This window comes from Phocoena sinus, chromosome 5, assembly GCF_008692025.1.
Source record: "Phocoena sinus isolate mPhoSin1 chromosome 5, mPhoSin1.pri, whole genome shotgun sequence".
NCBI lineage: Eukaryota > Metazoa > Chordata > Mammalia > Artiodactyla > Phocoenidae > Phocoena > Phocoena sinus.
Window position 1 is genome coordinate 67,657,543 of NC_045767.1, and position 27,065 is coordinate 67,684,607.

Here is a 27,065-nt window from a genome sequence, read left to right on the forward strand (position 1 = left end):
AGGGGGGGGGAAATAAAATCCCACAGAGGTATTTCCTTCCTTTCTGTACAAGAAAGCTCCCCCTCACTCTGTAGAGACCATTTTTGTCTCTAACTTTTCACATCTCTCCACTCGCAGGCAGGTCGGCTGGGAAAAGACGCCCGATCCCGCAGACAATGGGGGTGGGGGGTCAGGAGCAGCCTGTTCGGGGCCGGGCTCGCGCTCCCTCCGCAAGCGGCTGGCAAGTCGCTCCTAACATGGGAGATTGGGGGGCCACGCCAAGCAGCCCCGACGCCCCTCCTCGAGGCCCTTTGAAACCAAATGGAATCTGCCACAAAAGTGCCTCCCGGGGGACTTGAGAAAGGATCAGCCCAGGGAGCTGCAAAGCCAGTACAGTTGAGGGCACAGGTCCTGCTCCGGGAACAAACAATTGCTTGTCTGCAGAGCGATGCTGTCTCAGCATCCGGCCACGCGGGCTTAAAAAATGAACCATCACTGCCTGAAAACGCAAGCTGCGGCAGAGGAATGAGGAATTGTTTTGAAATTTCCCTGTGAACTTGCAGAGAAAGAACGTTTGAGAAAATCCTAGCTCACGTGCAGTTAGCTAAGCCGAGGGGCTTGAGCAGATAAGAGGGCTTACCTTCTGACCCACAGTGAGGTGACCTCTTGGTACCCACGTTCCCACACAGAGAGGAACACTTACTTTTTCACCTGCAGTGTCTCCCATGTTCAGTCTTGGAGGAGAGAATTTCGATGTGCTACCTGCCTACAAACTTTCAGCAATGCACTTTTTAAGTCTGTCCCTCCTTTTACCCTATAAATGTCCAAGTGGGGAACGAGGATGCTGATTCTTCGCTTGAGTACAGACACTATCTAAATAAGAAGGCTCCTTGGGGAGTCCTAAAACTATATCCGCGGACCCCAACTAGAGCAGGGCTGGTGATAAACAGCCCTGGAAGTGGTGGTGGCTCTGCCTGTCCCAGCTCTCAGAGATGGAGGGGGTAACTTCGGGGTCTCTGCTTCCTCAGCTGTAAAGTGGATTGTAAGAATTAAACCAATAATGTTTATAAAGTGGCTGCTTTTATATTACTACCACTGATTATTAACAAACGTTCCTTTCTTCATTTTAATTTTCAAATTCCTTTAAACACTCTAGTCTTGTGTTCTTTTCAGTAATCTCTCCCATGAGCTTCAAGGAAGGAAATTTTTATCACAACATCAAATTAAGTGTAAGTTTATAAATGTCATGGTTTTCATCACATTAACATCACAGTATGTACTCATCTCAAGACTGAAACTGGCCGAGTAACTGAACCCTAATAAATTGCCATTCATCTCAATTTGCTAATGTAGGAAATGGAGATAAAATTGTTTTCATAAAAATTATTAAAGATTTCATGGGCACAATATATTAATTTGGAAGGGAAAATTCAGAAAACAGTGCCGTAAAACTTGGTTAGTTTCTTCTGTCGGGGGGGGGGGAAGGGCAGCAAGATAAATTAATATAAATAATATAAATACCAGAGGAGTTACGAGTTAATGTTAATAACAACAACAAAACAAGCAGTGATTATTAAGTGTCTAGATAAAACTTTATAAAAGGACTTTCTAAGCTTAAAAACAGTGGGAAAAAAACTATAAAAAGAAATGCTTTAAAGAACTGACCCATGAAAATGGAGAAGTTCCACATGTTCAAAAAGAACTTAACTAAAAAATAAATGATACATAAGAACTTGGGAAAGTGGCTGCCATAAGTATATGAAATTCTGCACTAAAACCTGATTATAAAAATAGACCACTTATCTTCATAAGAATAGCTAAGATTCCAATAGACAGGCAAAAGACCTGAGAAGGTAGTCACAAAAGCAGCAGCAAGTAATCAACAACATGGAAAAATGCTGGGCCTCTCTGTAGTCACAGAAACATTACCAAATTAGATCAGATTTAAACAATTCATGATCACACTTGGGGGAGTGGGGAGGTATGGTGAAACAGGTATGTGGAGTAATTTACATTCCCATCAGCAATGTACTTGCCTTTGGGAAAGGTAATCGACATGTGCATCAAGAACACAAACATGCATTCCTGTTAATTTGATAATTCAACTTCTGGGACTATGTGTTGAAGTCTGGTACAGCTTTTACATATAAGTTAACATCCTATGAAACTGTTCTGTGGTCACTAGTCCTGAAAGCGCTCCCTCCAAAAGCCTGTCATGGCCCAAGGCTTAGTAAAGGTATAAACAAAGCACAGCATACCCCTCCCGGAGAGTCACAGGGCAGAGTGTTTAAGGCTTTGAGAAATCACAGTAAAGAACCTACTGAATAGTTTTTAAAATCAAGGTTTCCAAAATACATTTATCGACCATGGAACACTTTTTCCTATATACTGCTTTCTAACATCCCAAGGAACTAATTTTGCGGAATGCAAATATTCACTGTGCGTGTTTTAAAATAGTAAAACATCAGTGAAAACTAACAGGAAAACTACGTGGCTGGTTAAGTAAAGGTACGTCTATATGAGATAATACTGTCCAAGCTATTAAAGATGCTGTTCAAAGAGTGTAATTGTTAGGAAGCTGATTGTTGGGACAAGTCCTGAATAAAGGGAAAGGTAGACTATCCTGGCATTCTCTCAGGAGCCTTCTGTTATCATATACACACACGCCCTGGGAAGGTTGGAGGTTTCTATTATCTACATGGGGATCAGTCATGGTCTCTCCCTGTGGCTTAGATCTCTTGCCTGCGCTTCAAACACAGAACAGCCAGCTCTGAACTTGAATGTCAAAGAGGCACTTCAAACTTAATACATTCCCCAACTGAACACACACTGTCTTCCTCCCAGACCTGCTCTTTCTTCGTGCAATCTCTTCAGGGAAACAGTTTCATCACCACCTGCCTGAGACAGAAGCTGGGCTCTATTCTTTTTATTTTTTTATTTTTTTATTTTTTTTTTTATAAATTTATTTATTCATTTATTTATTTTTTGGCTGTGTTGGGTCTTCGTTTCTGTGCAAGGGCTTTCTCTAGTTGTGGCAAGCGGGAGCCACTCTTCATCGCGGTGCGCGGGCCTCTCACTGTCGCGGCCTCTCTTGCTGCGGAGCACAGGCTCCAGACGCGCAGAGCTCAGTATTTGTAGCTCACGGGCCCAGCTGCTCCGTGGCACGTGGGATCTTCCCAGACCAGGGCTTGAACCCGTGTCCCCTGCATTGGTAGGCAGACTCTCAACCACTGCGCCACCAGGGAAGCCCTGGGCTCTATTCTTGAACTGCCTCTTGATACTATATCTGCTTTATCACTAGGTTCTGTTGTGCTTTAGTATCTTCAGACCTATCTACTTCTCGCTCACCCTGCTGCCATTACTCCAGTCCAAAACTTGCCTGTCCTCCTAATAGCCTCACGCGTGGACTTGCTGACTCCCGTCCTGCTCTGCTTCTAGCCAGTCCCCCCACTACAGCCAGAGCCACAGTGCAAATTAGCTTTGAGCAGTTCTTGGATTAAACCCTTTCAGTGGCTTTATACCACCCTCAGGATGGAGTACAAAAATCCATAATATGATTTCATGACCTTTCCTACCTGACTTCTGATTACATCCCCTACATCATCTCTCAAGCTAGCCCCCATCTCTAGCTTCACAAAGTGTTTCAGATTTTGGAATCTGCCCAAGCTTACTCTCGTCCTTGGACCCTGTATCTGTGACTCCTGTTTGCTTTTTAGTTTTCACATCAGATGTCACTTCTTTCCTTAGACTTGGGTTAGCTGACCCTACTTTGTGCTTCCTCTTTGGTGGTAACCTATTACCCATTTTCTAGTTACAGACTATAATCCCTGTAAGAGGAAGAAATATATCTTGATGAATTCTTACAGCCCAAGTGCTTAACCACCAGCCAGGTGTTCAATAAATAATTGTTGAATAAATAAGTTCTTACCACCTAGTGTTTAGAGCGATTAAAGGTCAAAAAACACCAGAGCCTTGGGACTATATTCCTGAGATGTTGTTTGGCTTTCTTGTGCTCTGGCATGGAGTTATTCTGGGAGCAGTTATAACTAGATATTTATGTGATTTGGGGAGAGAGGAGAAGGGCTTGATTCAGCTCCCTAACCATCCTTTTCCAATAGAAGTCATTTTATCTGTTACAAAGGCTGAGTGACATGCATTAAAAGCTAAGTATGTTAAGTTACCTTCCCCATCCCCCTTTTGAGTCAACAGAAATATTTTGGCAAATCCAGGGAAAGTACGATAACTAAAAGTAACAATTTTTTTGTGGGGGTGCAAGGAAGGGATGTAGAATGGGCAGGAAGAGAAGGAAGGTCTCATACCGGCATTAATAAAGACTTTTCTTAACTACACAACGTGACTATTTTGCTACGTTAAATAAAAAGAATATAAAACCCCAGTCTTCTCTGTCTCGGCAAATATAAACTTTATCCTTCCAGCTGCTCTGGCCAAAAAACTTGCTTTTCCTCCTTTTCTCTCAGACCACACTTCCAATCCATTGGTAAATCTGATCTGCTCTATTTTAAAAAAAAATCCACGTATCAATGTTTATAGCAGTATTATTCACAATAACCAAAAGGTGGAAACATCAACAGATGAATGGATAAACAAAATGTGGCTTATACATATCACGTGCTATCATTCAGCCTTAAAAAGGAATGAGATTCTGGCGCATGCTACAAATAGATGAACCCTGAAGACACTACGCTAAGTGAAATAAGCCAGATACTAAAGGACAAATATTACATGATTCCACTTACAAGGGGTACCTAGAGTAATCAAGTTCAGAGACAGAAAGTAGAATATTGGCTGCCAGGGGTTGGGGGGAAGCAGTAACGGGGAGTTATCGTTTGATGGGTCTAGAGTATCAGGTGGGGAAGATGAAAAAGTTCTGGACGTGGATGGTGGTGATGGATGCACAGCACTGTGTATGAGCTTAATACCACTGAACAGTACACTTAAAAATGGTTAAAATGATAAATAGTAAGTCATATATATGGTATCAAATAAATTTAAAAATTAAAGAGATTCTGGGGCTTCCCTGGTGGCGCAGTGGTTGAGAGTCCGCCTGCCGATGCAGGGAACACGGGTTAGTGCCCCGGTTCGGGAGGATCCCACATGGCGCGGAGCGGCTGGGCCCGTGAGCCATGGCCGCTGAGCCTGTGCGTCTGGAGCCTGTGCAGCGGGAGAGGCCACAGCAGTGAGAGGCCCGTGTACCGCAAAAAAAAAAAAAAAAAAAAAAAAAAAAGCAAAAACATCAATTCTTACTGATATGGGAGGTATTTAGAGGAAGAGGCCAAAGCTTCAGCTAGCCAGGTGAGGGAGGGTGCATTGTCTATGACCTGTTTCCTACTTCCCGTTCACCAGCTCATCAGAAAGTGAAGAATAAGAATTTAGGGAAATACTGTGTGTGGACACACCTTTGTCACCATGGACGTTGCAGAGCCGGGAGGTATCTGAGGGGACATATACTCAATGGTATCTGTCTAAACGGTACAACTAAACAAGTTATAATAAAGCTGCCCTTTTCAGTCACACTCTAACCTTTTTCTGCGCTTAGAATTATTTTCCTAGGTTAGATCTCAATCACAAGGAGAAGACGTATTTTTTTTTCTTTTCCCCCAAACAGTTCTCTAATGGAAAGAAGTGATGATTTAATACTGATCCTCTTATTCAGAGACATGGTATGTTTATTTATTCAACTCATTTAAAAAATATTCTCTCATTTTGGTCAAATTTTCCAGCTTTTTTTCCCATTAACCATACACACATCTGGCTAAAGTCTCTCCTTGCTGTTGTGAATGAGACCTTTCAAATTTTTTGGGTAGGAGGGCTATTTATCTTTGAGATTTAGGGCTTTTCCAAGGGAGTTAGCAAGTTTTGGAGAAAACTCCAAAAGCTTATATTACATATAGCTTGTATATACTGTTATGTGCTTCTTAGGATTTGGTTGGGTGTGGTGTCCAAGAGTTTAATTAAATCTGAGTTTAATTGTTCTTTCTGGCTCTGGCTTCTTTGAAACATTCTGGTAGAGCAACTCTTCAGAGATGATCTGTACTGTGATGTGGTTTTGTGACCCTCAGAACCCACAGCTCCCACTTTTCTTTTGTTTCAGAGCCATCTACCAAGTTATGAGATCATTTAACTTCTCTTGCTTCCTCCTATGTTTCAGTTAACACTTCTGGTCTCCTCTGGAAGCAACTTCTTTATGAAATCATTTTCATCAAAAGAAAAAAAAAATCAGTGCTCAACTTCAGGTATGCAGGTATTGTTTCTTTTCATATAAACTTTCTGGATCTTTCCCACCAAGTTGTGGCTCTTCCCTCCCTACTGCTCCCCAATGCTTCGTCTCTGCTGTATCAGCTGAATGTTTCTTTGGAAAAGGTAGACTCTCTTGCTGTATTTCACTTTCAGTCCCATCTCATCCCACCGCAGTTACCCACATGGTATCTCCTCCTCCAGCTCCCTTTCTCAGGGGACTGGGGAGGCTGACTCACTGAGCCTGAGATACAGTGATACTCTTTAGTACCCTGAAAGCTGAAATCCATAAGGTTAACATCTATATTTTAATGGCAAAATATCAACGTTATATACACAGAATGCTTTTAACTGCATCGAAATTGTGCCTTCTCCTGGCAACACTGCCACTGATGTATGGAAACGACATCAGATAATCAAAATCAACTCTGCTTTCAGATAATATATTATTATGTTATTTGAATGTAAACTTGCAAAGGTTTCTTAAAGTGTCTTTGTGACCAAAGCCTGGGAAACACCATGGCGTGACAGAGATTTCCAAGTTGTGGGAGCCTTTCTCAGAAATGTAACCCTTTCTGTCTGAATTCGTTATGGTACCTGGGCATGGAGTTGAACTCAGAGGTACATAAGCATAACTGGGTCAACACTAAGCGGTGAACTTCGCACTTTAACCAGAGAGAAATTTCAAGCTCATGCTAACTTTGGCTTGAAGAGGTGAACTTCCACTGAAAGTCTTCAGTGGCTACACATCTTGGGTAGTGAGGCTCAAAACGTCCCTCAGATAAAACCCAAAGACAGAGGAATACCCATGCCAAGCTCTATGGTCTGGAGCTTATCACTGAGAAAGGTCTTTGATGTCTTATTTTAGCGCAACAGAATTCTTGCAAATTTTCAATTATATTATGTGATACATATTCATGCCAAAATATAAAAAATGTTCTTCATCACTCACTAGCTTATCACTAGCATTTATATATCATGTCCTCTGACCTGAATCTGTATTCTATGGCCTCAGGTACCTTCTGGAATACTATGTATTTCATATGGAATTGCAATCTGCCACAGCTTAATGTAATGATGTAAATACATTCGGGTAACTTTCTGTGACCTGGTCTTGGCTACACTTTTCAGTTCCAGCTCCCTCAGGAACCCCAACTTCCCTCTGCTTGGGCTGCTCTATAGCTGGAAGGCCCTTCTTTCTCTTGGCTTCCTGCACAGTGTGGGGGATAGCAGTACCAAGAAACCTTTCTAAACTCTCCGAACTGTAGCCTGGGGGTTGAGTGCCCTCTCCTCTGCTAGCCCCTGCGAGTCCTGATCAAAATAACTAGCGTCTTACATTCTAATGATCTGTTGGTTTACTCACGACTCAAGCTCCTCAGAAGGACTCTCTTTTTTCAACTTTTGATCCACTGACACCCAGTATAGGTCCTGACACAAGGCACTCCATAAATCTCAGCTGAATTGAGCTAAATTGAACTCTTATATGGGATGAATTATTACTTTCTCCATAAAAGTAGATAGAGCAGAACACCCAGAAAATAACTAAGGAGAAGGGTGTTTTGGATAAACCCCAATATGTTTGCAATTATACCAGAAGCTCTTGATTACTCAGAGACAAAGAAAACCCTTGGCTTGGATTATCCCAAACAAACAAACAGAAGTCTTAGAAAATATGCAAATTGTTCCAAACAAAGAAAATCTTAGAAAATATGCAAATCAGATGCCAGTTCACAGCGTTTATGTGCTCTTTTTCCCCTCGGACATTCCTGGGTGGTGGTGAGGAAATGAAGGAGGCATGATCACCCTGCGGGACTAAGAGCCAATATTCAATCTAGTTGAATGATGCAAAAAACAACCTTTGCATCTCCACCCTCTGGAAATAAATGATTAAAAGAGATGTTCAGAGGAAAAGGAGGAAGAGCTAGTTGGGACCTAGATCAATCAGAAGCTTTTTTTTTTAAAGTAAAATTTGACTGTGTATCAATATATACTGAGAATTGAACATGCAAAATAGTCCTTCTAAAAAGGAATCAAGAGCACTAGAAAATGTATGGCTCTGAAACTTTATTTTCTAGGGATATAGTTCCCAGAATAGTAAAAGTAATTAAGAACAGAATTTGTTTTGCTTTGTTTTATTTTAATCTTCTTTATTGTGCTATTTAAAAAACTTAAAAAAGTACCAGAAAAATGAGGACATAATTAGTAACAAAATGTTCTTTTTTATTATGAGAATTATAATTTTAAAATGTTCTGATGTTACTGGAGAAGTTGTATAAGATAGGGCACCTTATCTCAATATGTTTACTTGTTATATCATTCTTACAAGTTTTGATAATTTTGCGATGCCTCTGTATTTTATCTTCTTAAAAACCATCTCATAAAGCATCAATTCTTTGATTACTAGTAATTCAATCTGTGAAACATAATGACCTATATTTCAGATTGTAGGAAGTTTTTTTCTTTAAAAAATTTATTTTCCTGCTTTATTGAGATATAATTGATGTATAACATTACATAAGTTTAAGGTGTACAATGTGTTGATTTGATATATTTATATATTGCAAAATGATTACCACCGTAATATTAACTAACACCTCCATTCCGTCATCTAATTACCATCTGTTTTAGGAAATTATATTTTAAAAACTCAAAACTTCAAAATCCATTTACCTATGGAAAGACATATAAAAGCTAATATATGGCTGAGTAATAGTCCATTGTATATATGTGCCACATATAGCTGATTCACTTCGTTGTATGGCAGAAACTAACACAACATTGTAAAGGAATTATACTCCAATAAAGATGTTAAAAAAAAAACCCTAACATATGGCTTATGTAGAAAATTTATTGACTTTCATGGCAGAGACTTCTAGTTGCCTCCCAATATATCTCCTCTCCCCTTCTTAGATGCAACCACTTGAATCTTGGCTGAACACCTTCTCCTCTAGCTCAGACTATGTTCCTCTGGCTCTATTATTGCAGCTAGGTATGGCCATGTGACTAGCTTTTGGCTAATGAGAGCTAAGAGGAAATGTGGTGGGCAATGTCTAGGAAAGAATGTCAAAGAGAAAGGGTTAAGCCTTCTTTCCTTTCTTGTTGGCTGGAATGTTGATAAAATGGCTAGAGCTTAAACAGCCATTCTGGACTACGAAGAAGGACACAAAAGTTGACAGTGCAGCAAGATAGAAGAAATCTGGTCCTGGATGACTGTGCAGCTACCATACCAGTCTGGAACTACCTGACACCACTGGACTTTTTTTCACATGAGAGAGAAATGTTTCTATCTTGTTTAATCCACAGTTACTTCTTTTTTTAACGTAAAAAAATATGCCATAAAATAACTTGCTTTGCATGATACATGCTAGGGAGCCTTAGTGATAACTTGGAACCAAGCAGCTTTTGACCTCATTGATGATCTCTTTTCCTTACCATCTCATGGAACGCAAGAATTGTGTCCAATTGTGAGCTTTATTGAAGTAGATGGCACAGTGACATTCATGGTTTCTTTTATGAGCATTTTTGATTGCTCCCTGGCACGCAACTCAAAAACAAGCTGTACTGGTCTTATGAGCCAGAGTACTGCGCTTATAGGGGTGATACGCTTTCTGCCCATCTCACCGGCTCCATCTCATAGCACTCTTTCCCACTCTCTCTGCTCCAGCTACACTGACATTTTATTTTAGTCTTTGAATCTACCAGGCTCATTCCTGCCTCCGAGCTTGGGCACGGGCTGTTCCTTCAGCCCTAAAATGTTCTTCTTCACATGGAGGTATCTCCACATCATTGGAGTTTCCGCTTAATCATCTGTTCTCCAAAAACACCTTCCTGGAGCAGCCATTACATTCCTGTCCCTTACTATATCATCCTGTTTTCTTCCTATCACTTTGTGAAATTATCTTTAGTCGTTCAACATTTAGTCATTTGTCAACAGACTTTAGTGACTGTTTCTCCCTCTCCTTGCTTCTCTCAACCTGAATGCTAATGGGTATCTTGTCTAATTAACCCATTACCTTGACACAGCGCCTAGAGCTGATTAAGCGCTCGATAAATAATTACGGAATGAACGAACGCGAGAATGCACTGACTCTAGAGAACAGCCAAAGTTCTGCCGTACTAAGAGCAGCTTTGCTCAGCTTTCCATGCCTTGTTCACTGCCATGGCACTTGGGGTGCACATCATCCCTCACATTTATGACGTCAACAGCTCATCAATAAAAAAATGAGATCCTTAAGGGAAGTGACCAATTCTGTTCGCTCTCTGCATCCTCCACTGCCTAACAAAGAGCCCGGAACACACATACACTAGAGACTCAATATATATTTGCTCTGTATGGTAGGAAAGGGTGCTGTGTCTACAAAAAGCAATGCCAGCTCTCACAGTGACTCTAAAGAGAGCTTTAAACTTTAAACTTTAAAATGTGTGCCAGTGTCCTGATTGGCCATTACATTTGTCACATCCATGTCTCTCTTTGCTTCTCAGTGTTTCTACAAGGCTTCTCTTTACAAAATGGGCTTGGAAGTGGCCACGCAGCCAGCTTCTTTAAGACCCGTGATGGTGTGCCTGTCTCATTCACTGTCAGGGCCCTGACCAATGGCATGTTTTACTGGATGGGATCCCAACTGTTGGCTCATTGAAGAGCATCTGACAGAGTTTAGGGTTCTTGTTCCCCCCAGGCTACTTGGCTAAACCCAGTAATCTTGCATGAAACTCCTTCATATCGTAACACTGCTCCACCCTATCCGCAAGGCCTGGTCTTGTGACCAATAAATTATTACATGCTATCTAGGTAATTAAAAGCTGAGAGATGAATAAGGACTATTTTAAACCAGGAAATTCCTCATATGCAAAGTAATTCATTATGCTGGTAAAATGGGCAACAGCACAACTTAGGAAAATCGTACCACTAATGTGGTTTATTAATACCTTTCCTACAGGGGTGAACCTAAAAGGGTTCAACAAAGATTTTTATTGTTTTTCAGAGAGACTTTACTAACCTCAATCAAGAGATCTGAAATTCTGTAAAACACATGCTCGTTCCCTAACTTCAATTTCCTTCAGTAGTTTTATAGATCCCTCAGGCCAGGGAGAGCAGAACCAGATGCGCTTGGGAAGACTTTACAGTGTGTGTCTGCAATGCCGCGATACATTGAAAAGCTCTGCCGATACTAAGCTTCTGGTATAAATCGTGATATGAAATGATCCTTGATGTAGCGTGCTTTTTACTTTGTAATCTGGTATACTAATCACAGGGCATAAAATATTTTCTTCTGGAAATTCAAAAAATACCCAGTAACATCATCTAGAGAAGTTGAAAAAGCAGGCCAGCATATGTTTATATAACATAGCACTTCTCCCCAGGGCCTACCTTGCCCCATAAATTGTGGTACTGGTGTGAAAAAATACAAGTCAGGTCTGAAGAAAAAAAAAAGGCCTCCTCTTAAATCACAACCATATTTGTGAGAGGAAAGGAAGACAGAGACAAATTTAAAGTTGCAGTCAAGCTTGTCACGCTCTTTTCTTTTTATTTTCCTTTCCTAAATAATTTCTTATTGTCGCATTTTCCACCTTTGTAGAATCCACTCTCCCCCTACCCTGATGTCATAATTCTTTTTTAATTGTTAAATAGTTCAGTCATTTGCGGTACTGGGATACTTGTTAATCATTATCATTTGAATCATTATTAGGGGCAGAGATGTAGAATTACTGTAATGGAAACAACACTATAGGAAGGAATGTTTCCCAAGTGGCAACACCCTGCCCACCAACTGAGAACAGCCCTCCCCGGCTCCGTCTGGAGAGACTGCAGTCTGCCCTAAACGCTCAGGTATCTGGGGGATGGATTTCTGGTAACTTCAGGCATGCAGAATGTGCTGAAGGAAGGGGGAAAGAAACGATGCCCAATCAGTGATACAGGCAGCTGAGCACAGCTGAAGATGGAAATATTACATGCAGATAACGGATGGCTTAGTTTACCAACCAGATGGAAGTAAGTACTTAGATTGGGGCACTGACACTAAAAGGAATTTATACCTTTGAAGTTGATAAGGCTGGGAGAAAAATGCAGAGGAATGAAAAGGTGAGAGAAGAAATGTAAAAGCGACAGAGAACAGCGTGTATGGTGGTTAAGGGAAAAGACTGGCTGGGTTCCAACAGCAGCTCAGCTACTTACAAGCTGTGTGACCTTGGGAAAATTATTTAACCACTCTGTGTCAGTGAAATGCGTAATAGGAACTACCTCACAGTGTTGTGTTAAATGCTCAGTGTTAAATGACTGAAGACATGAAAAGAACTTATGACAGTGACTGACCCTCAGTAAATGAGGCCCTGCTATCATCTGAGTGGCAACTGTACATTCTCTGATGATGTGGTTTTCAATTTCATATATATATGTATATATATAGTCATCATCGCCAGATTTAATATGAGATGTTAATTGTTCGATCCAATTTTCCTTCCCGGATAAGTTTTTCTTTCCTATCTCTGTCGGTTTTGAAAACATAATACCAGAAGAGGACGGGCCCAATTCCAAACAGAGCTCCTAAAAGTGAGGAGCTCCTGGGAGTGGGTCTGAAATTGGGATAGGTATTTGCTGATCTTGTATAGGTCCAACGAGTCAAGGCAGGATCTTCCATGACCCCATGACAGCTGGGGTCATTGTACTGAAGCAGGTACTCCCGTTTAAGCTGGGATCTTACGGCCAGCCACTCGGCTTGTGCCTTCCGGGTTTCCAAATATATACATACATATATATATATATATATATATATATATATATATATATACACACACACACACACACACACATTTTTTAAAAAAAATGAGCTGGGTATTACATATGCTGCTATTGTTATTAAGAGGACAAGAGAGGCCAGGATACAAAGTGAGGCAGAATTTCTATAAGTGTGTTGAGAGAGTTAGGTGGGTGTTGAGAAGAGAGAATTAAAAATCTTGGCACTTTTAAAAAGAGACGGGAATCCTTTTATATCTGGTTGAGGGAAATTGATCACGGCCCTGGGTATCCTGGGAAATAGCAGATAAATCAGGGAAATCAATGGAATGCAAGGAAAATGGCTGCAAGGAGAAAAGAAAGCATTCCCATCTGAGTGAAAGGAATAGGAATGGGCTCTGAAGAGAAGGTAGTTACTCAAGATCTGAGAGTAACCAATGGGATTTGAGGAGAAAACCTGGGATGAATTCTCTGGGTCACCTGCTATTGCTCTGCTTATCACAAAGGTTTGTGATATGGATTTAAAAGAAACAAAGAATGCCTGGTACACAATAAATATTGGTTCCCTTCCCTCCCCCTCGTGGTGAGCAAGGATTTTCTTTCAACATATTGAGAGAAATGGCTCTGTCTTCAGATGGGGGCTACAAAGACAAATCAAGGACATAAATTGGAAATGACTGTAAAATCCTGATCTACGTATGAATATGCGTCCAAGCTGAATATAGAAGCATGAGATCCGTACCTGTAAGTTGCCTCACTTGTGTATAATTTGCACCCTGAGTTCCAGCTGATGTTAACTAGAGCAGAATAGTCTGTGCCCTTCAACATTTAAGATACTCCTCTGGAGAGAACACAGTGAAGAGAAGTCCACAGAAAATCTGAATCCTGGGAGTTGGAAGCAACTTCGCAGGTGCAGATGAGCAAGGCTCTGCTGAGTAGCACTACTGCCCGATACTGGGGCTGGTTACATGAGACCAGCATTCTGTTCTGCTGCTGGAAAGCGCCATGTTGGGGAACTCTCTGGATGTTAGCAAGATGTTCTTATCTGAGCTGAACTCTGCCTCTATGTCACCTCTACTCTATCATTTCTCACGTTTGTGCAAAACAAGACGCAGACGAAGAGAATGGACTTGAGGACACGGGGAAGGGGAAGGGGAAGCTGGGATGAAGTGAGAGAGTGGCATGGACACATATACACTACCACATGTAAAATCCATAGCTAGTGGGAAGCAGCCGCATAGCATAGGGAGATCAGCTCGGTGCTTTGTGACCACCTAGAGGGGTGGGATAGGGAGGGTGGGAGGGAGGGAGATGCAAGAGGGAAGAGATATGGGGATATATGTATATCTATAGCTGATTCACTTTGTTATACAGCAGAAACTGACACACCACTGTAAAGTAATTATACTCCAATAAAGATGTTAAAAAAAAAAAAACACCAACAGCAAGCAAGGAAAACAAACTTACTTCACCATCCTTTACTAAACATTTACGGGGCACTAGGAGCCTGAGGCCATTATGTCAGAGCAACCAGTAAAGACACGAAGGGGCAGTGGACATGTGAGGAGGAGGGTGATCATTCTGGCACAGCGGCTAGGCTGTAGAGGATGGAGGGAGGAAGACCAGGACCACCGACATGTCCACAGGGGGAAGAGGCGTGGGGGAACCAGTGCTGTCAGGAAAAAGAAAACAGAGATTCCCTAGTCCACACAAATCCTTGAAATACCTGCCACGAGGGGCAGTCCCTTCAGACTTCTAATTTCCAGATTATACACCGCAGAATCCTTTGAATAACTATGATCAGAGAAGCAGCACCAGGCAGTGTATAAGGTAGCTGACCCTGGGACCACACAGCTAAGTCAAAGCGTACCTCTGTCATTTAGTACCAGTGGGGTATCAGATGAGGTACTTAACTTCTCTATGCCTCTGTTTTCTCACCTGTAAAACAGGTATGGTAACAAGTTTGCTGGGAGGATCCAGTGAGCTGAGGACAAGCACGTCCTGAAGGTCACGGCCAACACGACGGCATCCACCTTGACTTCTTCTCCTCTCACTCCTCACATCCAATCTGTCAGCAAATCCTATTAACGCTACCTTCAAACTAGATTCAGACTCTGACCACTTTCACCACTGCCACTCTCCTGGCCCAAGCCACCATTACCTCTGGCCTGGGTTACTGCAATGATCTCCTAAGTAGTTCATAACACAGCAGTCATAGTCCTGCTCTGAGAACATAAGTCAGATCATGACACGCCTCTCTCAAGCCCCTCCAATGGCTCTTTATTTGACTGTGAGTAAAAGCCACAAGGCGCTATGGGAAGCAATGGAAATCATGGTTCTCGGTTTCTCCCGCCTGCTGTGTTCTCTACGGCACTTACATCGGTCTATATATTTCACTTAATTATTTTATTTGACTGTCTGCTTTCAGTAGAAAGTTGAGAAGGTCATGGATTTTTGTTTATTTATTCACTAATGAATCCACAGTGCCTGATCCACAGAAGAATCTGAACAAATAATTGTTAAATCGATTGAATGAGTGCACATCAAGTACTTAAACTGTTCAATATACCTTAGGTATTTTTGGTGTTACTTCTCCCCAGATCTTGGTTGTCTTTTTGAAGAACTTCTCTATTGTGTGAATGCTTTTTAAAACCACACAGTACCTCATCCTCCAAAATATCACCTGAACCAGGATGGGGGGAATGGGGCTGCTATTTTCGGTCTTGCCTACCCATCTCTATTAATGCTGTATTAAGCTGGGTGCCCTTATTACGCCTTTAGACAACCCAAACATACGGACATATTTAATTATTTAGTTTTGGAAGGCACTGCTGGCAAACCAATACAGGGAAACACTGGAGTCCTAGGGGTATGGTCCTTGGATTAGACACTCATGGCCCTGGTGGTGGTGACAGAAAGTTGCCTTCACCACACCAGGAATGCTTTGCAATAGCGTTATGTTCTGGGGGATACCTTGTGCTGTTTCATTACACGGACTACATAAAACATGTCAGGTCCGGAAATGCTAATATTTGTACTTATCCTGGTGTTATTTACAACACTGTATTACTACATGTACTATATAATAATATATATGTAAAATATAATAGTATATTGCTATGAAAGTTAACAGATGAACAGGTAAGTTTTATTCAGGATGGTTGGCCAATTATATACATAGATACATATATACACACACATACAGATATAACTATTGGCACATAAATGAATGTTTCACATATATGTATGTGGCTATATTCGTGACTGAAACATAGAATTTTAAGATTAAAAAATGTAAATCTAAGGGTAGTTACCTCTTTCTGAAATTAACTGGATTGTAATAGAACTAGTGACTATGCACAATAAAAATGTTCAAAAATTGAGTACTGCCACAACATTTTTGGGTCCTAAAACCCTGGTGCCTAGGAAACAGTAAACGTAGACTATCACTCCTTGGGAATGTGAGTGGCGTTCTTGTTATCTTCCTTTTTTGCAGTTGTTGTGAGGCTCATTTACACACACATGCATACCAAGATGCTTTGCAAACGGTAAGTACTAAATAAATTTAAATTATTATTCTTTTCTTTAAATACATTAAACAGATTTACATTTTGGACAACCAGCCAAGCCTACAGCTGAATTAATCCATTCTTCCTACTTTCGATGGAGCACCAGCTATTTAAACATTATATTCAAAGTATCAGTAGCAATAAAACAACAAGAAAAAGAAGCCCTGTTAGCACTTCACACTGTATATGAAGTGAACAGAAATGTGATGGGGTACTGACATCCATTTCACTTTGAATTAAACACAGCATCACCGCAAATCTCAAGAGATGATATTAAGTTTTGTGTTTGGGTAATACCAGGAATTCTACAGGCAAGGGTAGAATTATATTTGGTTGGCTAAAAGCCAGTCAAACTTCACGCTTGTCCTAGAAGTAGGTGGTCAAAAACTCTGTTCTTGTCTTCAAAGCGATTGGCTACAGCTGCTCAAACTATCTCGATTTCAAAATCTTTTGTGTCACTCATTTTGAAAATAAAATATTCGGACGTGAGGTAAAATGAGGTCTAATGAAAAAGATATTAAGTTAGAATTGACCTTGGGGGGAAAGCAGGTCGAATCGGACAGTGCACATCAAATAAAAACAAAGAATAGACTTGGAATTTCCAAGTGGCATCAGCAGACATACACAGTCTTTGATTTTATTTCTTCAGGAAAAAAGGACTCAAACCAAGGGAACGAGGTGATACATTCACAGCTTTCTCTCTGTTCTCCTCAAAATACATGCTGTAAATTTTCTCAAGTTCACAGTACATGTTTCAGAAGAAGCCTTCCCTTTGGGTGGAAGGAAGTACATGCTCCTTGATATGTCTGGTTTTGCTGTAATAGTATGTAATGCCTTTCTCTAATAAATTTAACCACAAAATTGTTTTTTTAATGTGCCTGCATTCTGCTAATTTATAAAAAGCAGGATGCTGTCAGATAAAATTTCATGAACATGATCTATAAACCAGACTGTCAAAAGTGAAAGGTACTCAGGCAGTACTTAGGGAAACAAATAATGGAAACCCCTGGAAAGGTTTCCTGTGACTGCAGGAAAACAATGTACTGTAACGGAGCTCACATTACCTTGATTTGCAAGTTACTGTGAGGTCACAGGAAATCCTGAAATGTTTTCCACATTTTCTTTTATACATTTTATGTCAAATTTCCTGCAATTGAAATCATACACCCTCCTACTGCTGGAATCTCTTCTGAAGGAAAGGAGATCTTGTGACACTCCCCCACGAACACCTAATAACTCAGTTCCTACCAGTGTAACAAGAAAGTGACAGATGGAATTGAAAGTGGACCATGATAAGGCTGAAATGTCAGATATCCTAACTCTTTCAAAATGAAAACCGAACTGATGTCATTAAGACAACTCTAAAAGTGCATTTAATCTAGTGACAGTAGCCTTTTCTTTAGAATAAGAGATAACAACAAAAAAAGACAGACTGTCCCAAGACATAAGCTCACCATTTCTCCAAATCTCTTGTTCAAAAAGTATGCATGGATTGATGGTCTAATTTTAAAATGGCATCCTCTATATGGATATTCTTTTTTTTGCGGTACGCAGGCCTCTCACTGTTGTGGCTTCTCCTGTTGCGGAGCACAGGATCTGGACGCGCAGGCTCAGTGGCCATGGCTCACAGGCCTAGCCGCTCCACGGCATGTGGGATGTTCCCAGACCGGGGCACGAACCCATATCCCCTACATCGGCAGTGGACTCCCAACCACTGTGCCACCAGGGAAGCCCTATATGGATATTCTTAACATGATTCAAGCTCCCGACAACCACATTTTATTAACCCAGCTATGCTTACGAAAGGGTAAGTCAGATTTAAGTAAAACGTCCAAGTTTAAAATATTCTCTCAATTTTTATTCTCACAGCTGTGGAGTTTAAAAATAGCTTTTAAAATTGATGAATACTATTTTAGTATAAACCCAAGCCAAGTAATTATGGCTCATTAATGAATACCAATTTTTAGGGTTTGTTAGATCATGAGTGATTAGGATACATTACCTCTCCTGACATATCAGGCGCCATGGGGACAGCAGGCCACAGAGATGAGTAGATTCCAAAAAACACCACCCAGAGTGCGATGCTGCCCCAGATCGCTATGTGGCTGAACTGTGAAGGAAGAGAATCTGAGTTAAAGGACTATCAGGTAGATGGAGGACTCCCACACTGATGAAGCTTTCACAAATTTCCTTATTAATTTTTTTACTACATCCATAAGATATTACCTATGGCAATTATTAACTAAATAATCGCATGTTTTAATTGGATCTTTCATTAAACACTCATCTCTTCCACATCGGTTAAAATGCTGGTGGTACTGGCATGTAGAACCGTTCCTTCTCTACCCCTTTGGCGGGTCTCACCTTTCACTCTTACCTTTTTTTATCCGCTACCATCTTTAAGCCTCCTTAGTTTTTTTTCCAAATGCTCTCACTGAAAGATGCTAAGACACTTGTATGAATATTAATCTCTGGGTTGATAACTGTCAAATCCAAATTTCTTGTGCCCATCTTTCCCTTGAGCATCTAACTTTCTTTTTATTTATTGGGTCTCTCTACCTGGATGTGAATATACTTCAGTACTAACATATCTAAAATGGAACTTGTTTTATTCAGACTGGATATCTACAAATGTCTGAGGACAAATCTTTCTCTGATATTTTTGGTCTTCAGAATCATTTTCCAATGAGTTTTCTGCCAGTCTTGTGACACACTCTACTAAGAAAAGATTCCTAGTCAATAAGTTTGAAGGCTTCCTCCCGTCCAGGGATATTTACAATGTACAACAATATATTAAGGGCTCTTGAGAAGTCTTGTGGTAAATAAACTTATTTAAGTTTTACTCAGTGTTTCCACACTAGAGTCTCCAGTTCCCCCCAGTCCATTCCTGACTGCCCCCCCCCACTATAATTAACAACCTGTGGAACTAGGGTAAAGGGACACATGCAGTTAGAACGAAAAACAACAACAAAAATTAGTGATGACACATAAGTAAATGTGATATTCCTTGGTTGTGACTAAAGATTCTCTTACCCAGGTCCAATATGATGTCTCCAATCCAGCTTTCAAACACACAGTTATCACCACAAACTAAAGCAGAAGGGAAATGTTATTTTATTTCATAAATATGATCGTTCATCAAATTGGACTGGTAGATTATTCACAGCTTGACTTGTACGTCCAACAAGCAAAGAAACAAGTGAGTTAGCTGGGTGGCTGAACATCACGATCACAACCGGCTGGAACTGCCATTGACAGCATCACATTCCTGACTCCCTTCCCTGCCTCCCCCTCACCCTCACTGGCTGACAGTCCAGCCATGAGCTTCTGAGCATGGGCCTGGCTACTTCGTGTACAATTCATGAATAGTGATGGAGAATCATCTATAGTAATCTTGGGTTTCCAAGCCTGCTTTAATTTTATTTTTTATCAACTGTACTACTTAAAGCCTCCATTTTCTAAATTTTAAAGATAAATTGTAAAAGTAATGTAACTGGATATTTAGACATCTGAACACTTACTCTGTAACTTTACTTACCTGAAACCCTGCAGAGTAGAATGTAAGAGCCTGTTACATCTCCATGCTGTACACACCCACTGTCACTGGTGCCCATGCTACTAATTCTAAAGTACGGGGACCCGGGTTTAATGAACTGTGCTGTGTTTTCCATAGGATAGCATAATGGCTCAATGGAGTCAGACTATATTGCCCTGGATTCAGACTATTTGTGCTCAAGACTCCATCATTTATTAACTGTTCTGATAAGGCACAAGGCAAATTACTTGACCTCTCTGTGTCTCAGCTCCTTCATCTGTAAACTGGGACTGATAAAGCTTACCTACTCTATAGGTAAAACACCAAGAACAGTGCTTAGCACTGCAGCATTATGTATTATTATCTATTTATAATCAAAACTATTAAATACTGTTAGTAGCCAAAGGAATTTGGGGCACTTTCAGTAGTTTGCCGGGATGGAAGAGTGACGCTTGCCTAGCACTGGTGATCAGCGGTGAGAGCTTCAAGGGCGCAGTCCTACTTTTGGGCACTGTTAAGGGTTTGTACACAGTATTAGATGCTTTCCAGTGGCGTCATAAAGTCAGGACAAAGTGAAGCATTTGAGCTTTCTCAGCGGAATATCTAATAGCAATTTAGGATAAATATCTGTAGAAATAAAACTCTTGTTAAAATTTAAGTGTTTAATTTAAGCTATATAAAAAATTCTAAAACAAGAGAGAGATTTTGACACAAAGTTAAAGAAACACTCTCTCTTAAGCCTTGGATACTTTAAAGTCCCTCAGAGACATCTATGATATCTACTTTATTTCTAAACTTAGTCCATCAAGTATTATTTCTGTTTTGCACTCATGTTGTACGAGAACAAACCACTAGCCCCCGAAATGTGTTTCCCCCCTTTTTTTTTTACTACTTCATTGAGGTCAATGGAAAGGAGAGCCTCGATTTGCCAAAAACCTTAATCCCTCTGTTACTTACTGGTCTTAACTTCCTATTATTCAGTTATTTAAACATTGTATTATAGTTTTTCCACTGAGTCAGCCGTACCAATGGCCACTTAGTATTTAGGACAGCGCACTGCCCCCACTTGGGGGCCACGGAGAGGAAAGGACACTGGCTGGAGAGTTCAGAGTTCAAGGTTGGAGTAAACTTTTATTAGAGACTAACTGTGTGACCTTGAGCATTTGCATCCAAGTGGAGCTTTTGACCTTAGAGGGAAAAATGGTCTTAAAACCTTTTTTGGTTCTTTAATGGCAGGGTGCAGCTCACACCCAACTGTGCATCCTCCGTAAGTGTCTGACATAGTGACTTAACACAGCGAGGTCCATGCCTTGCGTGGGTTAAACGTTGCAAAAGAGTGGAGATTTCTCTCCCAACTTTATTTTCATTAAGTTCTAGAATAATTATTGGTTAAACACCCAAGTAGAATGCTACTATTTGCCATAAATTTAGGAAAGCAAAAAAAATATGAACAAGGGCAGTAAAATAAAACTGAGGAAGAAGGGACAAGGAAGAGAAAAAGGGAAAGTGAGGCAATAAGTGTAAAGAAGGAATATTGAAAATAAGAGCAACCAAAGGCCTATAAAGTCAGTGAGCGTAAATGACATTTTTATACCCTAATATAAAATAATCTCTTACTAGTCGAAACATCTCATTTCATTTTTAAGAGGAAGTGTAAACAACCCCTAAATCCAGAAATGCACACATTTAAATTTAAAAATTAGCTCGTATGAAAATTCAATTTTATACGCAAATGAGACAAACGTTCCACACTCACAGTGTAAACGAAGTTTCCCAACAGCAGGTAATCAGAGGTCTTCCCATTTCCAAATACAGTACCTGCACGAAAAGAAGAGAGACTTGCTAGAACTGAAAATAATTGAGGTCCTTTCAGAATCCTTTCAAAGACAAGTCAATTTAGGAGTGCTGAACAAAAGAAGGGGAACCAAGAGCCATACAATGGACCCAGAAACGAGGCTAATTTAACAAAACACTGTATGAAGTCTCATAAAGTTGCTTAACATGGGTCACCAATGAAAATCAAATTTCCAACAGTCAACATGAAGAAGGAAACTGGACTTGTTAACCAATTCTCAGGGTTCGTGAGATTAAAAAAAAAAAAAATCATTCAAGTGGAGCTTAATGCTATGGGCAGTAAGACAGAAGGCATTCTGAACCCTTAGAAAAGAACTTTGTTAACAGTATAGATGAGGGCTTTAGGGAGCCTTCTTACTATCTCTCACAGTTGTTGGCATTGGACCAAAAGAGCAACTTACAGAGGGCTGGGGAGCACCCATATAACTCCAGGCACATGGCTCTTTGAGGATCTGGCTGAATTCAGGGGTACATCTAAAGGTATTCTGTTTTTCTAGCAATGACTAACAAACGTGGCTTTAGATGAAGGGAGTGGTACTGACAAACCAAAATCACTATTACTGATTTAAAAAAATCAAATAAAAAATTAAAAAAATAACAATAATTTAATCATTGGTACCATTGAAAAATGTAAAACCCATGGTATGTGTCATACAGTAGTTTACTTACGCACATATTTGACAATAGCTATTCAAAGCCTAATATGGAAGTACAAAATATGTTAGAGTAAACTGAGAGGAGACACGGAGCATGGTGCTGGTATGAAGAAACAAGGAGAGCCAGGTGAGCTTTGGACATACAGACCAGGTGAGGTTCTGTTACAAGTTGTGTCATCTTGGTTTATTTATAATCGATCTCCACTGAATTCAGTTTCTTCACTTAAAAGATTGAGTGAAACTCCCTACTTTGGAGGAGCTTTGAGATTACAATAAGTTAAATATATAAAGCACCCAGCCATGCTCCACAGTGTGACCCTGCCTCCCCTCTAAGGTTTTCAGATAAAAGTAGCCACGAAGCGCTGCTTAAGGGGCAGCCCCGAAACCTAGGAGACTACCTTTCTCTATGGAGTATCCCATGATGAAGGACACAGGATCTGACATGCTAACATGTCTTGTGGGTATGTGGTGGACAGACATAAATGCCTGTAATTAATCTGTGAACTTTCATAGAACCAAATTAACAAACTCAAATCTACAAAATAACTGAAAGCATCTTGTGATTACTTCTGGACTTCCATACTTCTGCTATGTGGCACATTGGTTAGATCCCTTAATCAATATAAGCAAGTTATCAAAAATAATCGTAGTTGGGTCCAACTAAACCTTCTAGTCATCACTGGTTTGTCATAAGCTGGAGATTCATTTCAAAATCGAATCGAGGAAAAAAGTTAAAAGCCTGTTGTTGCGCTTATCAGGTTTGGCATTTGGATGATTTAGGTAAATTATTCGTGCTAAAACTTTCTGGTCTCTGGACCCCTTTACACTCTTAAAAATTATTAAGAATCCCTCAAAGCTTTTGTTTATGTGGTTTATATCTACCAATATTTACCAAATTAGAAATTAAGACAGAAATTTAAAAAATTTGTATTGATTTACCTAACAGTGATATACCCTATATATGTAACATAAAAACAGATTTTATGAAACATAACTATTCCCCCAAACAAAAAAATTAGTGAGAAAATTGGCACTGTTTTACATTTTTACAATCTCTTTAATGTCTGGGTTAATAGAGCTGGATTCTCATATTGTTTTGGTTGCCATATATGAGGGAAATTCAAATGCACAGAGAGATGGAGTTATAAAGGAGAGAAGTATTTTAGTAATCTTTTCTAATAATTGGGGTTATTCCTTGGTACTACTTTAAAACTCAAGAAGTTTCTTACAGTGGCGGAGATAGTTTCCTAAAGGTTAGTAGCAGTGTAGAATCTGAAACTGTTTTTGATGGGAAGCATGCTATCGTGCATACTGAAGTAGAGATATACTGTTGTACACACAAAACTTACATAATGCTATAAACCCACGTTACAAAAAAAAAAAAAATACACCTAACCTTAAAAAAAAAATCCATTGGTCCATTTTGCATTTTGAATGGATCTTTTACTTATGCACGATTCTGTAACCTCATGGAAGTAGCTGGCTCAGCTCACAACTCAAACAAGCCCCAAGACACTCTACACCTTGATAAAGCTGCTGCATGGTTGGTATGCAGCCGAAGTGCTTTACGCATACTTCCCATTTTGTCACACAGAATATTCATAAGATGTGTATCGAGTTTCAGGATTTAATAAAAGTATTAGGTTTACAGCTTCTTCAAGGGCATTCTTAAGTGAAATAGCTTTTGGGGGTTGTTTTTTTAACGTGGGTGCATGGCAGTGAAGAATGACTACTAATACAATTGTACCCGTTTGTGTCAAAGTACCAGCAATTTTTTTTTTTTTTTTTGTGGTATGCGGGCCTCTCACTGTTGTGGTCTCTCCCATTGCGGAGCACAGGCTCCAGACGCGCAGGCTCAGCGGCCATGGCTCACGGGCCCAGCCGCTCCGCAGCATGTGGGATCCTCCCGGACCAGGGCACGAACCCATGTCCCCTGCATCGGCAGGCGGACTGTCAACCACTGCGCCACCAGGGAAGCCCGTACCAGCAATTTTACCCACTATTCCTCTTGCATCAGCAATGAAAAAGACAAATAATGTCTTGATAATATAAAAAGTTTGAAACTATTAAATTTTTACCTCATTCATGGACCTGAAAAGGTCTTGAGTATTCTCAGGTGACCATATTTTGAGAAACGCTGAAGCAAGTCAATGAATGAATATTTAGCCATACATTACATAGTTATTTCTATTTCTTCTGTACCCCATCCTTTCAAACGCTAAAGAAAACAAAAACTCCTTATGTAAAAATAAAAACAAGACAAAAAAAGCAGAATGTTAAAACACAATTTATGCTATATGTTATTATCTCTTAAGAAGAGAAAGCACATGTTCTCTGGACTTGGCTGGATTTGGGTTCCTCAGACAGCACCCCTTGTGAACTGGTTCTGCTGAGGCTGGCTGGCTTTGGCAGTTCCCCAGACAAATGCAAAGGGAGACTCTTCTGGGGCTGGTCTTCTGGAGCTGGAATTACTTAGGAATTCCTTTCAAACCCTGTCATTGCTTAAGTGTTTTGGATTGGTAAGGTGATGTGGATGCGGCTTGGTTTGAGCTACTTTTGATATTGTTTCTTTTTTTTCTGATTTAGAACACTAAAATAGCAGTTTCATAGATGGACATTCCTAGTCTTTCATACCTACATTGATTTTGTGTTATGAAAATAAACTACCTGGAGAACTTGTCTAAAGTCCTTTATCGTACCCTAGATTTCAACACCTTATGGCTCCCCTAAGTGAAAGCAATCCAAATGTCCATCAACTGATGAATGGATAAACAAAATGTGGTCTATACATACAATGAAATATTATTCACCCATAAAAAGGAATGAAGTACTGATTGACACTGCAACAATGATGAACTCAGGTCACAAGCTATGATTCCATTTATGTGCAATGTCCAGAATAGGCAAACCACAGAGACAAAAATCAGTGGTTGCCAGGGGCTGGGGGAGGGGGAGGGGAAATGAGGAGCGACTGCTCAGGGGAATGGGGTGATGAAAATGTTCTGGCATCAGAAAGTGGGGACATTGGCACAATTCTGTGAACATACTAGAAACCACTGAACTGTACAATTTAAAAGGGTGAATTTTATGGTATGTAAATTTTATCTAACAAAAATGCCCACTGTGATTCTCCTGGCCCACTGGGTCAATATTTTATATTTAATTAGATTTTCTTATCACACTTATTTATATGGCCTAGAACATGAGAAGTATTCACTGTTGGACTGTCAGAGTAGTTAATAAAGGAATGAGATGAAAATCTCCGACTAGGACATTAAAGTACTGCCTTCTCTGTGACACTCACACTCTCCCACTCATGCTCTCATGAACTTCTCCACAATGGACTGGGTGCCGACGGTGAGCCTGTTCTAGGCACTACGAAAACAACAGTGAACTAAATGGACAGTTCCTTGCCCTTCTGGAGCTTTGATTCTAACAGAGGAGAATGATAGTTATTAAAAAAAAAAAAAAAAAGCAAATATATCACACCCGATAGGCAAGCACCATGAAGAGGATACAGGAGGATGGGGAGAGGGGGGCAGCAGGGGTGGGGTTGGTGGGTCTCTGAGGCAGGGCGATCTGGGAGGGCCTCTCCGAGCACAGACCCGAGGGCGGGAGGGAGAGAGCAGCTGGAACATCTGGTGAAGATGAGGAATAACACAACGGCCTGCGGTCTGGAGCACGGGGAATGGGGAGAGCAGGCTAGGGAAGAAGGAGAGTCGGGTGTGGTTAGCCAAGGCTGGGGCTGTGGATTTCTTTCTAAATGTGATAGAGCCTGTGGGGTTTTGTGGAGGGAGGCACCTGGTCTGATTTACATTTTACAAGGATCCCTCTGTAGGTGGGATAGAACATCTGGCACTGCATTTCATGGGCCAGCGTTAACTCACAGGCTGAGAGGACGGCCAGTACCTCTAAAGGACGCACAGATCCTTGGGTGGAGGTGTCATGTTTGAAGTACTGTAGTTTGAGAGCTGAATGGTCAGCCATCGTCCTCAGGATCTCAGGGCAAGTTCTGCTCCGGACACAGTAGCACCAGCTTAAGCATCCCAGAGACCTCTTTTCTAAAGTGGCTACTTAATCATTTTTATGTGTAGAGGAAATTCACCATAAGCCTATCTCTCAAAACTGACAAAATAACATCACCCCCTCAAAGCAAGCAGAGAAAAGTTTACACTCCAAGATGAACTCAAAAACATATTAAAAATCTCATTTAAAGCTCCGGCTCAAGTACTTGAAAGTACTAGCATGTCTGATTAGGTTCAGTATAAAGAGTTGATACAAGCCTCACAGGTATAATAAATAGATCACATAAAATATTAGCACTATTGTCTTCAAACTGTACATCAACAGAGGGAAAAAAAGAGCCCTAAAATTTAACTCTCTGCAAGATTGGAAAACATGAGAAGTAGAGAAGAAAGGCTTTGCATATATTAAATCACTTTGCTCCCAAAGGAACAGTAAAAATCTTTAAAGTGTGTGCAACGTTT

The 27,065-nt window shown here is 40.5% G+C and overlaps 1 protein-coding gene across 2 annotated transcripts in view; it reads right to left on the reverse strand.

Moving 5' to 3' along the window:
• The window catches only part of ATP8A1 (ATPase phospholipid transporting 8A1), a 235,290-nt gene that overhangs the window by 15,672 nt on the left and 192,553 nt on the right, over window positions 1-27,065 (reverse strand). For both annotated transcript variants that reach the window (XM_032632465.1, XM_032632464.1), the window contains 3 exons: window positions 21,825-21,886; window positions 19,567-19,623; window positions 18,536-18,643 (listed from right to left, as the gene is read on the reverse strand). In XM_032632465.1, coding sequence (XP_032488356.1) covers window positions 18,536-18,643; window positions 19,567-19,623; window positions 21,825-21,886 — 227 coding nt within the window. The remainder of the gene's footprint in view (window positions 1-18,535; window positions 18,644-19,566; window positions 19,624-21,824; window positions 21,887-27,065) is intronic.